At 37.9% G+C, this 14,772-nt stretch overlaps 1 protein-coding gene across 1 annotated transcript in view; it reads right to left on the bottom strand.

The window, feature by feature from the left end:
- Positions 1-14,772, bottom strand: part of LOC141344591 (low-density lipoprotein receptor-like) — a 170,382-nt gene that overhangs the window by 42,542 nt on the left and 113,068 nt on the right. Inside the window, exon 8 of the mRNA XM_073849466.1 lies at positions 6,386-6,799. Coding sequence (XP_073705567.1) covers positions 6,386-6,799 — 414 coding nt within the window. The remainder of the gene's footprint in view (positions 1-6,385; positions 6,800-14,772) is intronic.

Raw genomic sequence — 14,772 nt, 5'->3', positions numbered from 1 at the left:
GCTCCAAATGAATCAGTACTGCACAGACTCTGGCTCCAAATGAATCACTACTGCACAGACTCTGGCTCCAAATGAATCAGTACTGCACAGACTCTGGCTCCAAATGAATCACTACTGCACAGACTCTGGCTCCAAATGAATCAGTACTGCACAGACTCTGGCTCCAAATGAATCACTACTGCACAGACTCTGGCTCCAAATGAATCAGTACTGCACAGACACTGGCTCCAAATGAATCAGTACTGCACAGACTCTGGCTCCAAATGAATCAGTACTGCACAGACTCTGGCTCCAAATGAATCAGTACTGCACAGACTCTGACTCCAAATGAGTCTCTACTGCACAGACTCTGGCTCCAAATGAATCACTACTGCACAAACTCTGGCTCCAAATGAATCACTACTGCACAGACTCTGGCTCCAAATGAATCAGTACTGCACAGACTCTGGCTCCAAATGAATCAGTACTGCACAGACTCTGGCTCCAAATGAATCAGTACTGCACAGACTCTGACTCCAAATAAATCACTACTGCACAGACTCTGGCTCCAAATGAATCAGTACTGCACAGACTCTGGCTCCAAATGAATCAGTACTGCACAGACACTGGCTCCAAATGAATCAGTACTGCACAGACTCTGGCTCCAAATGAATCAGTACTGCACAGACTCTGGCTCCAAATGAATCAGTACTGCACAGACTCTGGCTCCAAATGAGTCTCTACTGCACAGACTCTGGCTCCAAATGAATCACTACTGCACAGACTCTGGCTCCAAATGAATCAGTACTGCACAGACTCTGGCTCCAAATGAATCAGTACTGCACAGACTCTGGCTCCAAATGAATCAGTACTGCACAGACTCTGACTCCAAATAAATCACTACTGCACAGACTCTGGCTCCAAATGAATCAGTACTGCACAGACTCTGGCTCCAAATGAATCACTACTGCACAGACTCTGGCTCCAAATGAATCACTACTGCACAGACTCTGGCTCCAAATGAATCACTACTGCACAGACTCTGGCACCAAATAAATCACTACTGCACAGACTCTGGCTCCAAATGAATCACTACTGCACAGACTCTGGCTCCAAATAAATCACTACTGCACAGACTCTGGCTCCAAATGAATCACTACTGCACAGACTCTGGCTCCAAATGAATCAGTACTGCACAGACTCTGGCTCCAAATGAATCAGTACTGCACAGACTCTGGCTCCAAATGAATCAGTACTGCACAGACTCTGGCTCCAAATGAATCAGTACTGCACAGACTCTGGCTCCAAATGAATCAGTACTGCACAGACTCTGGCTCCAAATGAATCAGTACTGCACAGACTCTGGCTCCAAATGAATCAGTACTGCACAGACTCTGGCTCCAAATGAATCACTACTGCACAGACTCTGGCTCCAAATAAATCACTACTGCACAGACTCTGGCTCCAAATGAATCACTACTGCACAGACTCTGGCTCCAAATGAATCACTACTGCACAGACTCTGGCTCCAAATAAATCACTACTGCACAGACTCTGGCTACAAATGAATCAGTACTGCACAGACTCTGGCTCCAAATGAATCAGTACTGCACAGACTCTGGCTCCAAATGAATCAGTACTGCACAGACTCTGGCTCCAAATAAATCACTACTGCACAGACTCTGGCTCCAAATGAATCAGTACTGCACAGACTCTGGCTCCAAATAAATCACTACTGCACAGACTCTGGCTCCAAATGAATCACTACTGCACAGACTCTGGCTCCAAATGAATCAGTACTGCACAGACTCTGGCTCCAAATGAATCAGTACTGCACAGACTCTGGCTCCAAATGAATCAGTACTGCACAGACTCTGGCTCCAAATGAATCAGTACTGCACAGACTCTGGCTCCAAATGAATCAGTACTGCACAGACTCTGGCTCCAAATGAATCAGTACTGCACAGACTCTGGCTCCAAATGAATCAGTACTGCACAGACTCTGGCTCCAAATGAATCACTACTGCACAGACTCTGGCTCCAAATAAATCACTACTGCACAGACTCTGGCTCCAAATGAATCACTACTGCACAGACTCTGGCTCCAAATGAATCACTACTGCACAGACTCTGGCTCCAAATAAATCACTACTGCACAGACTCTGGCTCCAAATGAATCAGTACTGCACAGACTCTGGCTCCAAATGAATCAGTACTGCACAGACTCTGGCTCCAAATGAATCAGTACTGCACAGACTCTGACTCCAAATAAATCACTACTGCACAGACTCTGGCTCCAAATGAATCAGTACTGCACAGACTCTGGCTCCAAATGAATCACTACTGCACAGACTCTGGCTCCAAATGAATCACTACTGCACAGACTCTGGCTCCAAATGAATCACTACTGCACAGACTCTGGCTCCAAATGAATCAGTACTGCACAGACTCTGGCTCCAAATGAATCAGTACTGCACAGACTCTGGCTCCAAATGAATCACTACTGCACAGACTCTGGCTCCAAATAAATCACTACTGCACAGACTCTGGCTCCAAATGAATCACTACTGCACAGACTCTGGCTCCAAATGAATCACTACTGCACAGACTCTGGCTCCAAATAAATCACTACTGCACAGACTCTGGCTCCAAATGAATCAGTACTGCACAGACTCTGGCTCCAAATGAATCAGTACTGCACAGACTCTGGCTACAAATGAATCAGTACTGCACAGACTCTGACTCCAAATGAGTCTCTACTGCACAGACTCTGGCTCCAAATGAATCACTACTGCACAAACTCTGGCTCCAAATGAATCACAACTGTGCAGACTCAGGATCCAAATGAATCACTACTGTGCAGGTTCAGGCTCCAAATGAATCACTACTGCACAGGCTCGGGCTGCAAATGAATCACTACTGTGCAGACTCATGATCCAAATGAATCACTATTGTGCAGACTCAAGCTGCAAATGAATCACTACTGCACAAACTCTGGCTCCAAATGAATCACAACTGTGCAGACTCAGGATCCAAATGAATCACTACTGTGCAGGTTCAGGCTCCAAATGAATCACTACTGCACAGGCTCGGGCTGCAAATGAATCACTACTGTGCAGACTCATGATCCAAATGAATCACTATTGTGCAGACTCAAGCTGCAAATGAATCACTAATGTGCAGGCTCAGGCTCCAAATGAATCACTACTGCACAGACTCATGCTCCAAATGAATCACTACACCACATTTTTTTATCTTGGTCATGCATGCACATCTGCACACCCCTTATGTGCACCCCTGCTCAATATAAAAGTAATCCACATGAATCAAACAGTTTAATCCAAATCTTCTGAAAAGACATGATCATTATATATGATGACCAGATTTAATCTAGGCTTTTATTCACATATAAACACTGATCAATGTACAAATAAATTAAATCAATAGTATGGTACTTTATTTATATACATTAAGTTTACTTTAAGTCTGTATGAACATTTTGAAGCATTACAGTTTTGAGTGCATGGACTTACATTGGAGGGACAGAAATCTATCAGAAAATATCCCTATTTGTGTTTCGAAGATGAAAGAAAGTCTTATGAGGATTGGAACGGCTTGAGTAATGACAGAATTTTCTATCCCTTCAATTTAAATAATTTCATTTTCTTTGCACAAAATGTCATATCAGGCAGTGAAGGATACATGCTTCCACTGCAGCTTAATTCAAAGTCAACTCTTTTATTTATTTTTTTCCATTACAATGTGGCACAAAGATAAATGGTGTTATGTGTGGGTTGTGCAGAGTAGTCTCTACATTCATGAGCATCACCACTGTGCCCTTGAGCAGCCATTTAACCCCAGGATGTTCCAGGAGGGCTTTCTATGTAATAAGTGCACTGAAAGATCAGAAACACTGTACTCTACACGAATACACAACCACTTGGCTACTGCAAAAGTGCATGAAAATGCTTTCATTGTTCTGTGACGTTACACAACAGTGGTGTGTGTGCTGCCATCACTGTCAAACTAAATTAAAGTGTGTCTCCACACCAAATGCTTTGAGTCACGTGGCAATAATGGCTTCAGTAATACGAATTGTCTTTGTGTGGGTGGAATAGATAATAAATGGCAGGCAGTCAGAAAAAATTATCTGCCGTGAACCGTTGCCTTCAATCTCTGGCAAAACCTCACAGTATCTAAAGGAATTTAATTCCCATCAGAGCATGTAAGAGCGATGTGCCCTTCAGAAATGTTGTTGGGGTCATGTAGCCCTCACAATGAGAACTCCTGCTGAGAGTCCTGCTCAGATATTTCCAATAAATGTGGTGGTGATATCGAGCAGCTTCATGCACATTCCCTGCGAGTGTTTGTTTTGTGTGCATCAATGCAGCATCCAAGTTCAATAGGTGTAAAATGAATTTTAAAGAAAGAAAGATGAAGCATGCAATGTCTAAAGAGCCCAATGCACAAACACAAATAAACACAAACATGTTATAAAATCAGTCCACATTCTTGCACATCCTCTTAAATGTTACTGTTATGAAAGAGAATTTCTCATAAATACAACATCCTCCACACAAGCAGTCGGTCAGGCTACTTTTTACTTTTATGGGGGTAGCCGTGGCCTAATGGTTAGAGAGTCGGACTTGTAACCCAAAGGTTGCGGGTTCGAGTCTCAGGTCCGGCAGGGATTGTCGGTGGGGAAGGGGAGTAAACAGCACTCTCTCCACCCTCAATACCACGAATGAGGTGAGTCCCTTGAGCAAGGCACCGTACCCCCAACGGCTCCCTGGGCGCCGCAGCAATGGCTGCCCACTGCTCCGGGTGTGTGTTCACGGGGTGTGTGTGTGTGTGCACTTCGATGGGTTAAATGCAGAGCACAAATTCCCAGAATGGGTCACCATACTTGGCCTCACTTCACCTCCTTTCCTTTCTTTTATGTTTTTACTGCTTTTGACCCATGTAACCTTGTATTCTAATAAGGCTGTTGCAACACCACCATTTGAGATTCCAGTAAAATTTAAATTTTAGCTTTTTAACTTTTTTTGCATGTAGTTAGGTCTATCAGCTCAGAAAATCTGAGAAGAAAACATGCAGTCTGTTTGTTATGGGCTGTTTGAGACTGAAACTGTGTCATCCAGTGAGCTGTTTCAATTTGCTGCCGTTTCTATGTAGATACCTAGCTATTTAAATAAGACCACCTCAGAGCCATATATACAGTATATATATATATATATATATATATATATATATATATATATATATATATATATACACACAGAGTCCAAGGCAGCAATTATTGTGTCTTATGTCACACTCTACAGAAGAGAGGGGCGGAGTGAGCAGTAGCTCATTATCATTTAAAGAGACATGTACTGAAATGGGTCGTTGTGAACAGAGCTTTTGACAAGTAAAAAGGGCATTGTTTTACACGACCATTGAGAAATTTTAACCAAAGTATGTTACAGACGTTTCATGAAGATCATACCAACTTGTGAAAAATGGGCATCCGATGTCCTCTTTAAGTTTTTCAGACTTAAATGAAGTAACCAATGTAAAATAATGTTGCATAGTCTGTATAAAATAAATACAGTTCTTTACTAAATACATCTTTACTAAAACTACAAAAATGTCTTTAGTCACGAACAGTGAGTGATTTTTCTTTGTGTTATGTTGTTTGATTGACATAAATGATGGACAGCAGCAGGAATATTGCGCTGCTGTCACTTTAAGACCTAATGCAGAGATTCAATATACTGACACATCAGGTTTTCTCCAATATGTTTACGTTTACTTAAAGAGATAGTTCACCCAAAAATGAAATTTCTGTCATTAATTTCTCACCTTTGTCATTCCAAACTCTTAAAACTTTCGTTCGTCTCCAGAACACAAAGGAAGATATTTTTGATGAAATCTAAGAGGTTTCTGACCCTGCATAGACAGCAACACAACTGACATGTTTAAGGCACAGAAAGGTAGTAAGGAAATTGTTAAAATAGTCCATGTGACATCAGTGGTGTGGTTCAACCTTATTTTTATAAAGCCACAATAATACTTTTTGTGCACAGAGAAAACTTTTTTCAACAATTTATTTTCTTAAACATGGTAGTTGTGTTGCTGTTTATACATGGTCAGAAAGCGCTTCAATTTCATCCAAAAAAATATCTTAATTTGTGTCCTGAAGATGAACGATCATGAGGGTGAGTAATTAATGACAGAAGTTTCATTTTTGGGTGAACTATCTCTTAACCTACATTTTTGAGTGGTGGCGTAAGATGAATGAATATCTCTAGATTTTTCACATTAGCTTAAGTAGTTAAATTCAGTCATTATTTGCCTGTTTTTAATAAAAAAGTAGCGACAATCAAGGACTTTCTACAGGAAGTAAGTTAGAGTGCACACTCACGGCAGTCAGCCTCATCTGACTTGTCCTTGCAGTCAGGGTCTCTGTCGCACCTCCAGGCAAGTTTCACACACTCTCCACTGCTGCAACGAAATTCTCCAGCACCGCACTGCAGTCTCCGGGTAGGGGGCGGAGCCGGCCGTCCAGACACGCCCCCACACCGCCCCGCCCACTCATCAGAGCCGTCAGCGCAGTCAGGATCGCCGTCGCAGGTCCAGGGCTGTGGCACACACTCTGAGCTGTTACAGCGAAACTCGTGTGGCCCACAGGTGGGTGGAGAGCACTTCTCCTCATCGCTGCCGTCTCCACAGTCGTCATCGCCATCACACACGTAGACTGGGGCTAAACATTTACGGTTACGACACTGGAACTCCCCCGGTGAGCAAGACCTGGCATCTGAGGATGAGAAAACACAGACTTGATCAAGAAATGTCCAATTAGAACTGAATGACTGTCTGAGCCATCAACCACATTTCCTGCATAGTGGTAGCTCTTTCAAAGTGTGCAAAAAAGACTTTTTTCATTGTAATGAAGAACTCACCATCCAGTTTGCACTGTTTTAAATGTTTTGAAAGTGAAATGTTATGTTATTTGTAATTCTGGACCACAAAACCAGTCTTAAGTAGCATGGGTATATTTGTGGCAATAGCCAAAAAAAACAATGCATGGGTCAAAATTATAATTTTTTCAAGTGTATGTAAACTTTTGAACAGGATCATTTTTATAAATTCAACTTTTATTTTCTCTTATGGACTATATGTAAATGTATTTTACTGTATGTTAAATATCTTAATCAGGTCAGTACTAAATAAAAATAACATGCATTTTGTATGATCCTTCTTATTTTGGTGAAATAATTAACATTTTGCAGATTCTGAAAGGTATATGTAAACTTTTGACTTTTTTTTACTTTTACAATTGTATAAGTATTGCAATAGAATTGCATTAGAATGATTTCTGAAGGATCATGTGACACTGATTACTGGAGTAATGATGCTGAATTCATCACAGAAATACATTTCATTTTAAAATATATTCAAATAAAAAACAGTTAATAAGATGTAAAAACATTTCCCATTTTTCAAAAACAACAACAAAAAAAAAATCCTAATGACCCCAAACTTTTCATTTAATTCAAAACTATAAATACAAAAGATTACCACAGTAAACAACACAACTGGGTGAGTGAAGCCAAGTTAACTATCAGCAGCTGTTTGTTAGAGGTACATGTAATTTATTTTTTATTTTTTGAAATATTAAATTTCATTTGTACTGTAGGATGATATTATCATCCCTCCCACATTTTTTGGCTTCTAACAGGAGTAAAGATGTTTTCATAAGAAGATGTGGTACAGACAGACAGCATCTGAGAGGAAGCGGTGAAACAAAGCACAATGGCTCAGAAAGTTACCCGCGGTGTGAGAAGAGCAAGAGAACCTAAGAGCGATCCTGTGAAACCCTGAATACTAAGCACATGATTGATGTCTGCTATGGATAAAAAAAAAATCTAATGTTTCACAGAAGGAAGAGAGTCGTATAGATTTGGGATGAAATGTGGGTGAATAATTGTTCGTTTTGGAGTCAACTATCTATTTAAATCCCAATTGAAACACACAGAGAATTCAAAATAAGATCAGCAGAGCAGCAAATGTAATAGAGGGATCTTAAGAGATCACGTAAAGATAGATTGAAGGACTTGCTGATCAAAGGCAAGATTTTAATTGGATCTCTGAGAAACAGATTTCAGAGTTGAGATAAGTGGAACACAGGAGAAGCATGATAAGAAAGGAGACATGAAATTACGGTGATTACGGTGAATGTGCTATTGAACGGTTGAGTGTATTTCTTCTGTAGTCAGATAATTTGGTCATATACATAAAAAATGTTGTGTAATAATAGGTAATTAATATAGGTAAATAGGTCAATTAATAAGGCAAGCATTGCAAATGAGGCCTCGATATACTCAATGGGAAGTTGTTCATCATTCAGAGGTAAGCAGAAGTTTGAACATTGTCCACATTTTAGAAAAAGTATAAGTAATTCTCACACAGTATATTCTGATAAATTTCATACAACAATATATGCAAATAAAATTTATAAAATTTCTTATGGACAATTGTTTTCTTTTTTTGCAAAATGTTTAAACATCAACAACTGCAAATCCACTGCAATGCAAAATAAGGTAATGTTTTAAAAATAAAAAAAAAATTTAAAAAGTGTAGTAGTAACATAGTAATAACATCCAAAGTTTTTACATTTTTGTGCATTCACTCATTAATAAGAAGTTATTCATCCAATACAATATGGTCTTATTTGAAAAACATTACGTTATGATGACTTAATAAGATTACTTTTCACCAGGTCAAAACCGAATTAAACTGAATTGAATTTTTAAATGTTACTAAATCAAAATTTAATTTGGAATTTTGATTTCTGAAATGTACTTTAAATGAAGGTGTGAATGCATTTTATTTCACAGTGTAGTCCTCTATTTGACGCCTGCACATGACGCTTGTGAATGATGTGCGCAGCTCCAGTATAAAGGCCTCTGGCTTGAGATTAGCCTAGATTAAGTGCAGATTAATGCGTGGGAACAGGCAATTATCATCAGTGTGCCAAAACTCCCTTCATTTAGATGATTCATTTATTCTAGTCAGGAAGCAAAATCCCTACAGCACTTTACCATACAGTACAAAAAAAAAAAAAAAAAAAACAGTGATATATATTCCTCATGGCCTGACCCTGTTTCAGATCAGAATTTGCCTTTTCTGGGCCAGAGCAGCCCACATTCAACCTTTGCTTACTTAAACTGATGTTACACTTAATTTGCAATCAACTATTTATGTCAGAGTAAAAAATGTAAAAACCCATTTTACTCATTTTATATTCAGTGAGGAAAAAACATGCATGGAGTTAATCCATAGAGAACTGTATGTTTGATGTACACTACAGTGAGTTTTCCATTTCAGAATGATGTCAGATCTGAATGCAATGTTGCAGTGGATGGACTACTGCCATACTGAAACTGAATATAGCATATAATGAATATTTTAAAATGTATGTTATTTTCTGTGAGGCAAAGCTGAATTTTCTGAATCATTACTCCAGTCTTCAGTGTCACATGATCCTTCAGAAATCAAACTAATATATTGATTTGGTGTTAAAAACAGCTGCGCTGCCTAATTTTTTTGTAGAGACCGTTATACACTATACATGTATTATTCAGGATTTTCTTTTTTTGTGGCTTTTTTGTTTTGTTTTGTTTCAATTTAGTGCATCCTTGCTGGATGATACAGTGGTGTGAAAAAGTGTTGGCCCCCTTCCTGATTTTGTTGCATGTTTGACACACTTTAATGTTTCATATCATCAAACAAATTTAAATATTAATCAAATATAACACAAGTAAACACAACATGCAGTTTTTGAATGAAGTTTTTCATTATGAAGGGAAAACAAAATCCAAACCCACATGGCCCGATGTGAAAAAGTGTTTGCCCCCTAAACTTAATAACTGGTTGGGCCACCCTTAGCAGCAACAACTGCAATCAAGCTTTTGCGATAACTTGCAATGAGTCTGTTACAGCGCTGTGCAGGAATTTTGGCCCACTCATCTTGGCAGAATTGTTGTAATTCAGCCACATTGGAGGGTTTTCGAGCAAGAACCACCTTTTTTTTCAAGGTCATGCCACAGCATCTCAATAGGATTCAGGTCAGGACTTTGACTAGGCCACTCCAAAGTCTTCATTTAGTTTTTCTTTAGCCATTCAGAGGTGAATTTGCTTCTGTGTTTTGGGTCATTGTCCTGCTGCAGAACCCAAGTTCACTTCAGCTTGAGGTCACAAACAGATGGCCGGACATTCTGGATTTTTTGGTAGAGAGCAGAATTCATGGTTCCAATTATCACAGCAAGTCTTCCAGGTCCAGAAGCAGCAAAACAGCCCCAGACCATCACACTACCACCCCCATATTTTACTGTTGGTATGATGTTCTTTTTCTGAAATGCTGTGTTACTTTTACGCCAGATGTAATGGGACACACACCTTCCAAAAAGTTCAACTTTTGTCTCGTCAGTCCACAGAGTATTTTCCCAAAAGTCTTGGGGATCATCAAGATGTGTTCTGGCAAAACTGAGACGAGCCTTTATGTTCTTTTTGCTCAGCAGCGGTTTTCGTCTTGGAACATTTTTGCCCAGTCTCTTTCTTATGGTGGAGTCATGAACACTGATCTTAACTGAGGCAAGAGAGGCCTGCAGTTCTTTAGATGTTGTTGTAGGGTCTTTTGTGACCTCTTTGATTAGTCGTCGCTGCGCTCTTGGGGTAATTTTGGTCGGCCGGCCACTCCTGGGAAGGTTCACCACTGTTCCATGTTTTCGTCATTTGTGGATAATGGCTCTCAATGTGGTTCGCTGGCGTCCCAAAGCTTTAGAAATGGCTTTATAACCTTTTCCAGACTGATAGATCCTACTTGTGTTATCTTTGATTGATATTTAAATTTGTTTGATGATCTGAAACATCTGAAAGTGTGACAAACATGCAAAAAAATAAAAAATCATTAAGAGGGCCAACACTTTTTCACACCACTGTATTTACATTTTTATTTGAAAAAAAATTCTGAGCTGGAATGACTTTGAAGTAACCATTGGAAGGAAATATGTAAATCAATAATAAAATCAATCAATTTAAATGAAGCACTCAAAAATTGTTAATATTCTAGGTGTTTAAGGTGAAAAGGCAAGTAAAAAATGATGAATCTGCTTGGCAGACATTAGGAATTTGAGTGAAAGATGGGTCTGCATTGATTTTTCTGTAGCTTTGAGTTGCAGCCCAGTCAGCAGTGCTTCTAAGGAGACTCAGTAGTGCTGAATGTTGGAGCGAAGCCAGTTTGACCCAGTTCCCTGGAAACTACACTGCCGTGATGATGAGAGCTTCTGATTAGCAGAGGTGAAGCTGTGGGCCGCGGCCAGCCTGGGGGAGAGAGGTATGACGGACCAGTCCACCCACATTACACTCTACTAGAAAGCCTCTGAACACACAATTCAACAAAGTCAAAAGTCAAAGTTTGTGTGGCTTTTATGCACTACCAGTCAAAAGTTTTTGAACAGCCAGATTTGTAATGTTTTTAGAGATGTCTCTTCTACTTACCAAGCCAGCATTTATTTGATCCAAAATACAGTAAAAGCAGTAATATCATGAAATATTTTTACTAACTGATTTCTATAATATTTATATATTATAAAATCAAAGCTGAATTTTTAGCATCATTACTCCAGTTGAGTAATTTTTTGATAAATATAAATATCCAACGATCAGCATTTATCTGAAATAAAAAGCTTTTGTAACATTATACACTATAGCATTCAAAAGCTTGGTGTCAGCTTGCCTTGTGACAATAATGTAGCATTTATTACTATTAGAAATATCTACTGCTGCATGCTATTTGTAATTCTACTGTTTATTAAAATATTTGTAAATAATTACTATTTATTAATTATTAGTCATTAATACTTGCCGACATTTATTCAGTAAGAATGTATTAAATTGATCATAAGTGACAGTAAAGACAATAATATTATAGATTTCTGTTTCAAATAAATGCTGTTCTTTTTTACTTTGTATTTATCAAAAAATCTTGAAAAATTATTTTCTCAAAAAAAAAAAGGAAAACAAAAAAAAATATATATATATATATATATTAGGGGTGGGCATAGATTAATTTTTTTAATCTAGATTAATCTAGATTAAATCTTGGAATTAATCTAGATTAATCTAGATTAAAATGGCTAATTTGAATTCTGCTGAAGGCATTCAGAATATGTGTGCTACCCAAATAATGACTTAAAGTCTTTGAGAATGGATCATAAAGCTCATAAAGCTGTTCTATGATAATTTGTTGATAAAAATAAATTATGTTCAATTAGATGTACTTGTGTTTACTAACTAACTAACAATGAAATTATTTTTTCTCCCTATTAGATTGTGTTTTTTTTTAACGTCAACACCTACCCAGCCCATTACATGTTACACCGTACTTTTATTTTGACAGGTTGCCGTGAAGTTTCTGTGTCATACAGTATGATATGATGCTAGTTTTCTGAAATGAAACGGTAAAAGTGACACTCACAGCAGTTTGGGAGATTGAGTTTATCTGTTCATGTGAGATGAAAATGCCAAAAATTACCGGGAGCGTCACGTGTGTTTCAGTATATGCGTGTAGTAAAAGCTCGTCTCCGCAATGCATACACACAGCTAGGCAAACGGAACATATCGGATTCATATTAAAACGGTCTTTTTGCATTTCAGTTTTCACATACACTAGTCCATATCGCGATTTGAATTAAGTGACTGACCAACATTTGATTTATGAATCCAAAAAACGACGAATTTACGTGGCATTTCGCTATAGTAGATTCGGTTTTTATGAATGGAGGACAACGCAACCCCGTCTGTGTTTTGGCGGAGGAGACTTAAACGCGCAACTATAGTCTTCGGTATACATCCGCGTTAAACTGTCAAGGTGAAAGTCATCATAGCTTGCGTAGTTTAGACCCAGCTCCCAACCCAAATTTGAGAATAGATTAACGGCGATATTTTTTTTATCGCGCGATAAGAGTTTCACGTTAACGCAGCACGTTAACGGCCCACCACTAATATATATATATATACACTGACACCAAGCTTTTGAAAGGTATAGTGTATAATGTTACAAAAGCTTTTTATTTAATATAAATAATGATCTTTGGATCTTTCTATTCATCAAAGAATCCTTACAAAATGTACTCAACTAGAGTAATGATACTGAAAATGAATACTTTTATTTAGAAAAGATGCTTTAAATTGATCAAAAGTGATGATAAAGACAAAAGATTTCTATTTCAGATAAATGTCGTTCTTCTGAACTTTCTATTCATCAAAAAACTGAACAAAATTATTTTCAGCTGATTTCAACAATAATAATAAATGTTTTTTGAGTGAATCAGAATATTAGAATGATTTCTGAAGAATTGTGGGACTGGAGTAATGATGCAAAATATCAGCTTTGAAATCACAGGAATAAAATTACATTTGAAAATATATTCAAATAGAAAGCAATTATTTTAAATAGTAAAAATATTTCAAAATTTTACTGTTTTTGCTGTACTTTGGATCAAATAAATGCAGGCTTGGTGAGTAGAAGAGACTTAACATTAAAAATCTTACTGTTCAAAAAATTTTGACTGGTAGTGTATAATACTGTATGTATACTGTGTGCAATGAAACCTTGCATGTAATACTTTTATACATTTACAAAAAAAAAATCAGGATACAACTACCCCGTTCAATAGAAAACTGCATCCCACAATGCACTGCACTTGACCTTCCATGTGATGAATAAACCAAATATAATCTCAACTGTGCTTTTATATCTGTTTCTTGACTCATTATTTGATCCGACTGCCAAAAGTGATTACATTTTTACATTAGAAAAAAAAAGTGTTTTATCTTTAAAACTACAACTGGATGCCACTTGCAGAACAAAACTGTATATAGCTGTAAAAAACTGCATGTAAAAAGGTCTTTTGAAAATAATGTAGCATTTATTAGTGTTAGAAATGTCTACTGTTGCGCATTTATTATGGCATCTTTACACAGCCGATTTAAGGCGGCTCTAAAGCGGGTCTGTGTCTGCTCAGAATTCAGTGTAAAGACACAAAGCCGCATAAAAGCCGACCTAAAATATGCCGGGTCTGACCCACCTCAGTCCCTAGTATCAAAGGCGACACAATGCTGTTTTGATTCAGTGTAAATGAAACACGAAACAGTGCCGCTCTAAGCAGCGCCGTTGTCATGACAACTTAAAGGAGGCCTGTCAGTTCGAGCCAAAAATACGAGAACTTTAATAAAATATAAAAGTAGGCTAAATAAATAAATTGTAATTAAACTCGTGATCTGGTGAGGGCGGCGCAGGCGCGAATGCGGTAATGCTTAATGCCTGATTTATATGCATCCACAAGTTGACTACACGATTGCCTTGCCGGTAATGAATGAAATTCGGTCTTGACCAAATAAAAAGTTTCGTTTTCATACAGTCGAACAAAATTATGTCAGTGATTCTTTCATTTTAAATATGATCAAGAATTATTTTATTTCGATCTGCAGTGTAATAAAAGTTAAGAAAAAGATTAGCCCTTAGCCACAGGGCTTTTTTTTTACTTTTTAAAATGTGTTATTAATAATAATAAATCAACTTTAGGCTAGCTTAACGAATTTTTATACCAACATGACGAAACGAAATCATTATAACTATACTAGTTTTAGCTATCAAATGGATAAGGAAATTATAGTGCTTTGAATTTCTTAATTTCGTTCGTTTAATTATCGGGAAATGCAAAGAAAAAACATACCATTTTTACT

Source organism: Garra rufa, chromosome 10, assembly GCF_049309525.1.
Source record: "Garra rufa chromosome 10, GarRuf1.0, whole genome shotgun sequence".
Classification (NCBI taxonomy): Eukaryota; Metazoa; Chordata; class Actinopteri; order Cypriniformes; family Cyprinidae; genus Garra; species Garra rufa.
The sequence above is the reverse complement of the archived record's forward strand: the minus strand, read 5'-3'. Positions and strand labels throughout refer to the sequence as shown.